We start from the raw sequence: 7,182 nt of genomic DNA, 5'->3' as shown, positions 1-7,182 counted from the left end.
AGTATTTATTTGCAAAAGCTGCAGATCACAATTTTTGCAACTTCTGCGATTCAAAAATTCAGTTTTCAATTACCTAATTGCATACAAAAATTCTTACAAATAATTTGGCTTTTTTTGTTACAGGAACTCAGATACTGCAGCGCCAGGTATGTGTAAGATTACGTTTTCAATGTAAATTAATTATGCAAGAAAGAAGGTCAATGGACGTTTCATGAATACATGAAAAACAAATATTCTCGTTTCACAGATTTATTTAATTTTTTGTGTCAAATCAGCTAAAATCAAACTAAACTGAAATGTCAAATTTTTTAATAGAGATTGCATATCTTCAATGTGGATAACAAGAATAGTGATAAGTGTGACTGAGCCTGGTCAACAATGACACTTCTATAAATAGATAAGATAAGATAAGATAAGATAGAAATTATAAAGTTTAACAAAGTCGAATTTCTAATCAGACTCTCTTTATAGAACAATTTCCATTCACAAGTAGAGAACTTAAACAACTTGACCTACTTCCGATAGAATCATTCAAACACGGAATTTTCTTTTTAAGGATTGAACTTGAGAATTGCTCATTCAGCATTATTTCCACTCAAATGATTATCAAATTACTTTTCTTTCAATGAAATTCATTTTAGGACTTGGTCCTGTGCCACCTCCACCACCGCCTCCACCAGTAGGTCAAGTTCCAGCCCTAAAGATCAACACCGCTGAGGTAAGAAAATTTAAAAAATGTATTGTAGATAACATTTATAGTTTACGATCTGCGTTAGGGGTCAGGTTCCAGGTTCTAATTCTATGCACCTTCATTTTCCGTATTCTCATTTTAACTATCATCTTATATTTGTTTCAGACATACGGGTCAAGAAGACCACGACCACCAAGCGACCCATATGAGCCGCCAGCCGCTATTCAGAACGCGATGATGACTAAAGACAAAAAACCCTTCACCTACACACCCGGTATGGGAGGAAAATTGGACCTCTCCCAAATCAGAAGTCCACGAATGGCCCGCCGAGTAGCGAAAAACGCCAACGATGAAGGTATCGAAGGTCCTCCGAAATCAGCTTCGGAACCAAAACCCACTCCTGCACTTGGAAGTGCCAATCTTTTCATCCAGCCACAGGTGGCGGTCCCAGTTTTTCCAAGCAATATACCATCACCACCAACAGCGAACAAAACCCCCAATCTACAGATCAACCGTGTTCCTCCAGCTGGTACGAAAATAAGCACTAATAATTACCAATTAATCTATTCAACACAAGATTTAAACTTCAATCTTATTTCAGTACCCGAAAGGCACTCCTCGGTCCCGGAACAGCCAAGAACTATAATAAAAATTGAGACGAAGATGACCCCTCCCCCTAACAATTCACAACCCAATTCTCCAGAAACACCAACAAGTCCTCAAATCACACTTGCAAAAGCTCCAACACCGTGGCTTCAGAACAAGAACAAGCTTCAAGATGAACTACCCGAATGGGCCAAGCGGTCCCCTGTCAACAGATCTCCAGAATCTTCACCTGAAAACACAATTTCGCCTCCTTTTGTCCAGGTTCAACCACCAATGCCTACTCAACAAATCCTTATTCAACAAGTCCCTCTTCAGCAAGGAATTCCCAATCAACAGCAACAGTTTCAGAACCGCCAATCCCAACAACAGTTTCAACTACCACAACCAGTTAGTCGTCCACAAACTCAAGTACCCATACGAGTAAGAATCATGAGGTTCATATATATATATAAATATACTAAATCACTGAATTTATTACATTTTAATTTCTTCCAGATTGAAGATAGACCATCAGTATTTTCTGTGAAGCAAGAACCAGGCCATCATCAGCTACAAAACACGCAGCCTCATCATCAGTCACGCTGGTATCAAACTCAGCAACAACCCGTTGCTCAGAATCAGGTTCATTCTTCACCTGTTCGGCAGGAACAATCAGGTTATATCATACCCATCATGGTGGAAGGTGCCAACAACAGGCTTTCGAACGGACCGCCTACACCAACATCACCATCTACTGGGCTTTCTCAACCCCAAATTCGAATCATCACGACAGAAAACCAGACTCCTAAAATTCAAAATCGTGGACCAGTTATTGTACCTATTACTGTTCAGTCAGAACCTGGACCTGTCCAATCCAGATCATTCAGGGTACTACAAAAAATCACGGATACAGACGCAGATGATGTTGATGGTGATCAGCTCCGGAAGTTGCAACTGACTGAAGATGACAAAGTCCTCATGAACAAATTCAAGGAACAAGGTATTGCAAAATTACGCTTGATCGACTGTCCTAAAAATCTTTCCTTTTAATAAATATTCTTGCATCTTCAGTTGATGGGGACACTTACCTTCACCAAGAAGCAGACCCCAGATATCGCGGATCGGCTATACCTTCCCGAGCCTTCCGCTATCTACAAAACATGACAGACTCTGGAGATGTTACAACTGCGGCAGGTAGAACGATTTCTTTCAATTATAACATCAAACTCTTTTTTTCGAAAGACGTTCCTTTAACATTTAAAAATTTAAAAACCTTGCTATCTTACAGCCCCAAGAGCAGTCAACTCAGCGATAAAGATCCAGAATAGAAATTCAAAATCCTTTGGTAGGTATTCAAAAGGTACATATCCTATAGTTTTAATGAAACCCAATCCAAAAGTTAGCCTTGGCTAAACTCAGAATTTCCCATTTTTTCTGTTTATTCACAATTTGTTGTTCTCAATTTATTAGCAAAATACTCCATACACGAAAGCGGAAAAATTTTTACTAGTTATTCAAAAAAACTACGAGTTCAAAATGCATTAGAAATTCGTCACAATTCATAGAATGAAATAGATTAATGAGCAAAAACTTCTAAATTTTAGATGAAATACAAGCAAATCTGCCAGCTAGTGAGCAGACTGTCCAAGAACCGAAAAAGTACACGGGCAGTGCGATTCCATCCAGGTCTTTCAGGATACTACAAGCGATGACCGCCCCAGAAAATATTGGTGAGTTTCTTGCACTCTCCTTGTCTCAATTAATAATATTAATAAAAATAATCAAGTATATTAATAATGATAATGTCTTAATAATTCACTGGTAAAAGAGTTTCAATACGTTCAGGAATTAATCATCAAAAGCTTTTTTTGCCTCTGTACATTAATGTTCAGTGACCATCTTATGACGCTCTAATGAACATTAAAAATTAAGAAAACTAGACGAATCGTCAGAACGTTCACCCGAATCCTGTGTTCACAGGAATCACGAGAATTCCTTTGAGGATTACCGCACAAGTGCCATTCACGCTTCTGCGATGATTCCTTTGCGATTATTAATCATAATTACACAAAAGACGCGTGCCTCAAAACACCAGATTAATTTTTATTTTCTAAAGCAGAGCGCATTTGGTTTTCTAATTTTGTGATAACATATTTTATCTTTGATTTGTTACTGAATTTGCAGTATAACTCTCTTCAGCACCAAAGGAACAGATTTTAAATAATGAATACCTTAATAATTCTTAATGAAAATAACTTGGCTCCTTGTTGAATAAAGCTTAACTGGTAATTGGGATTGAGAAATGAACAAGTAGCCAAGAATGCGAACTGAAATACTGATATGAGAATGTGCATGTTACAATAATTTACGTGTTCAATTATATTTGGAATTTACAGTTAATATCGAGCCATTTATGCATGTATAATTTGTTATAAATATTTTTCGTTATTAGGAGAACCTTTTAAGATAATTATACTTTGGAGCATGTCATATCCATTTCAGAGAATTTTTGGTAGACGACTCGCTTCAAACGTACTCAACAAGCCGTGGCGCTTCATCGTGGCCCGTGGTTTTGCGTTGGCGAGATAAAAATAAATTCGATTTCCTTTGAACACAGGATCAAGCGTTGCGTTCCCACCCTCATTAATATCACGTGTCCAAATAATAGTATTTCCTTTGCTGCGAAGTTCCGCTTTCTTAGATGCATTCTGCCGTTTTATTCCATTTCATTTTTTTATTAGATGATCAGATTAATTCATATCAGTAACTCCATTAAAAAATTCAATCTAATTGTCTGAAAAACGGCAGAACTAATCGACAAAGTCCAGGGAACAGAAATCGCGAGACCGTCAATAGGTCTGAAATTCCCCATCAGTTTATTTTTTTCTCTGAATGCAATGTGCTGTTTGTTATAGCCACGCAAGAAAATCGGCAAGCAGATTTCGTCTGTCAAACAGAGAATAACATACCGGGCAATCAGCAGGGTGCATTTTATCCTCTCTGTCCCCCAGCCTACTGGAGTCCTGATGGTTGGTGGAGTTATTATCCCTTGCCACCAACCACCTCAAATTCCAATTCTGAAAATCAATCCTACGAACCCTACACTTTTTATAATTATGAAGACGGCAATACTTACGTCTGTTATCCTATTTACAGTCAAAACTATCGTCCTTTTGTTCTATCGGAGACGGGAATACAATTGCCTTTCCCGGAGCCAACAAATAAAAATAGCAGAGAGGAAGAATCTGCAATCACTGGCAATCGTCCTAATCCTAAATCTGAATGGGAGATACATCTAAATAATCCCGAGACAACAGTCTCCGTGGAAGATGAAAATTTGAATGTCGATGAAACGAGAATTATTGTCACTCCCTGTACAGATGATGACACTGATTCGGAATCTTGTGAAGAACCTTCAAAGTCTTCTAAATGCAGTGAGAAAGCTGACACTATTTCCTCATCCACTTCATCAGATGACTCCGAATCTTACCTTGCTTATTCTACCGGCCTCAACCAAAAGAATAACTACCAAAAGTCATTTTCTGCCGCGACAATTTCCGAAGACACCTGTGGACATTCTTGTGTTGATTTTTCAGAAGACAAATTGAATTCTGATTCAGATTCAGATGATGAGGACGAAGAGTACAAAGTTCAACCTCTCGAGATAGATGCAGGAGTTCAAAATCAACTAATTGTCATATGTGAAGACACTAATAAGAATCAGAAGACTGTACCCGAGGAACCTGATGAACCACCTGATGAGAACACTGTCAGTGTTAGACTACCCTTAAGATTTAAATTCTCAGTTTCGAAGAATAACCAAGATGTGACGACGGTGATTGTCGGGAATAGTACAATCAAATCAGAGAAGCTTTTGTCGAACGATTCTGATGAAAGTGAAATGCATGTGGACTTCACACTAAAACAAAAGATATCAAAGGAGTCTACTCCAGAACCGGAAGTGGATTTCACATTTCGGAAAGATTTGGGACAAGTGAAGAAAGTAGAGTGCAACGAAAATGTAGAAACTGAATTCACAGTTGGAGACACCAAAACTGATGTCATCAGGCATTTCCGCAGAAGGGAATCAGATTACCAATCCTCAAACAGTGACGAAGAAACAATGAGAAACTCCAGTTCAAACGAAAGCAGGGACGGCAGATTGACTGATCCGTCTGATCTCTTTTATGAGTCTCTCGTTTCTGACGTTTGCGATTTGGAGATATCTGATCAAATTTACGATACCGAGGTGACATCAAAAGAGGAAGAGATGAGAGACTTGAGTTTTCCAAACGAGAACGAGGATGCTGGTGGAAACTCTTCTTGTAACAAATCTAAAAATTTGTTAAGTGTTCAGAACTCCAGAGAAGAAACTGACGATGAGGACAGTGGAGTAACCTCAGATATGAGTCGGATGATATCAGAAGTTGATACAGACTCGGAATGTTGTGCCACAACAAAGAAGCAAAGTAAATACCAGAGGACCCAGACACATTCGAGACTTTTTAGACTTTTGAATGATGATTCCATATCTACAAAAGAGGACCAGGAAGATCGTGCCACTTCGAGAAGAAGGGATCACCTGAATCTTCCCCTAACGTCCAATATCTTTAATAGTGAGGATCAATACTGTTCGAGTTACTCCAGTGGAATGACTTCTCCAGAATATTCTCCAGTACATGAAAAGAGCTGGAGAAGACTCCACGAGGAGAACAATGGAGATTTTAGTCTAGAAGAAACAGCACCACTTAGTCATCCAGAAAAGTCAACACATGATTGTTATTATCAGACCTGGAAGACCCCCAAGTTAGAATCCGAGTTGGAAATTCTACCTTCTATGGCTCACAAAGTCCTCGAAAGTAAAAAGCCCCATTGGGCCTACAGGGTAAATGTTCTCTGTCCCAGGATCAGGAGCTCGAAGAACGTTCCAAAGGATTTTAAGTCATCCTTTGCGAAATCTATTGGTCCTTCCAATTTGTCCTTTCCTAAAAATCCTGTAAGAAATAGCCATTGCTGATTAGCTCAAGGCAGATTGAGGCCGTTGGGCCGAGCATCCGGTCCACACGGACGAGCCTTGCGAGTTTTGTCTAGCTTCGCAAGACTGGGCCACGATGCCCGGAAGGTACAGGCGACGTGGTTTTTTTCTCTCGGTACATACTATTTTTTCTATATTTTTTTCTCAGTGTTGGGCACCATCATCGCTGGGTGGCGTCGCACTACCCTAGACTTTCGTATTCGTCCTCAAGTGTCGGATCTTCTTTCGAAATCTTGTAATATTATTCAATGCGAAAGAACGTGTCAAGTGGGGTTTAAGCGTAGAAAGATAGTTTTATTGTGTTTTGTATCCATTCTTTTTTTAATTGGCTGGAGAATGAAAATCTGAAGAAGTTTTCTTTTTGCCAAAACCTTTTAAGATGATTAGTTTATAAATGCATGCAATTGAAAATTATCAATTGCTGCCTACTATATCAGGGGCGACATTTGCTAGTGACGTCCCTGATATTCTGAAGTTCAAAAAACTGCTCACGCAGTTTTACCATAAAGTACTTATAGCTGCTCGCAGTAAAGTTTTATCACAGTAATACTTGCGCAGTAGAGTTTTATGGAACAGATGGCTGCGCAGTAGTGTTATATGCCACACGTAGCTACGCAATGGAGTTCTATTACACGTATGGCTGCGCAGTAGGATTCTTTAGAACTTATCGATGCGCATCTGTGTTTCATACCACTCATACCTGCGCAGTAAGTTCGTATAGCACTTAGCACTGCATAGTAAAATTATATGTTAATTATTGCTGCGCAATAGAGTTCTACCAGGTGTATACATATGAAACCGGTATTTTTTCAAGAAAAAAACACATTTATTTCAAGAGAATGATAACAAATATTTTATTCAAAGTATGCGC

At 38.8% G+C, this 7,182-nt stretch overlaps 1 protein-coding gene across 2 annotated transcripts in view; it reads left to right on the top strand.

Moving 5' to 3' along the window:
* Nucleotides 1-7,182, top strand: part of LOC117173220 — a 13,423-nt gene that overhangs the window by 4,661 nt on the left and 1,580 nt on the right. For both annotated transcript variants that reach the window (XM_033361676.1, XM_033361675.1), the window contains exons 2-10: nt 124-146; nt 642-718; nt 857-1,220; nt 1,293-1,717; nt 1,793-2,276; nt 2,348-2,470; nt 2,565-2,621; nt 2,881-3,006; nt 4,192-6,426. In XM_033361676.1, the coding sequence (XP_033217567.1) occupies nt 124-146; nt 642-718; nt 857-1,220; nt 1,293-1,717; nt 1,793-2,276; nt 2,348-2,470; nt 2,565-2,621; nt 2,881-3,006; nt 4,192-6,293 (3,781 nt within the window). In that variant the 3' untranslated portion in view covers nt 6,294-6,426. The remainder of the gene's footprint in view (nt 1-123; nt 147-641; nt 719-856; nt 1,221-1,292; nt 1,718-1,792; nt 2,277-2,347; nt 2,471-2,564; nt 2,622-2,880; nt 3,007-4,191; nt 6,427-7,182) is intronic.

Source organism: Belonocnema kinseyi, chromosome 5 (assembly GCF_010883055.1).
Source record: "Belonocnema kinseyi isolate 2016_QV_RU_SX_M_011 chromosome 5, B_treatae_v1, whole genome shotgun sequence".
NCBI classification, from domain to species: domain Eukaryota; kingdom Metazoa; phylum Arthropoda; class Insecta; order Hymenoptera; family Cynipidae; genus Belonocnema; species Belonocnema kinseyi.
The sequence above is the reverse complement of the archived record's forward strand: the minus strand, read 5'-3'. Positions and strand labels throughout refer to the sequence as shown.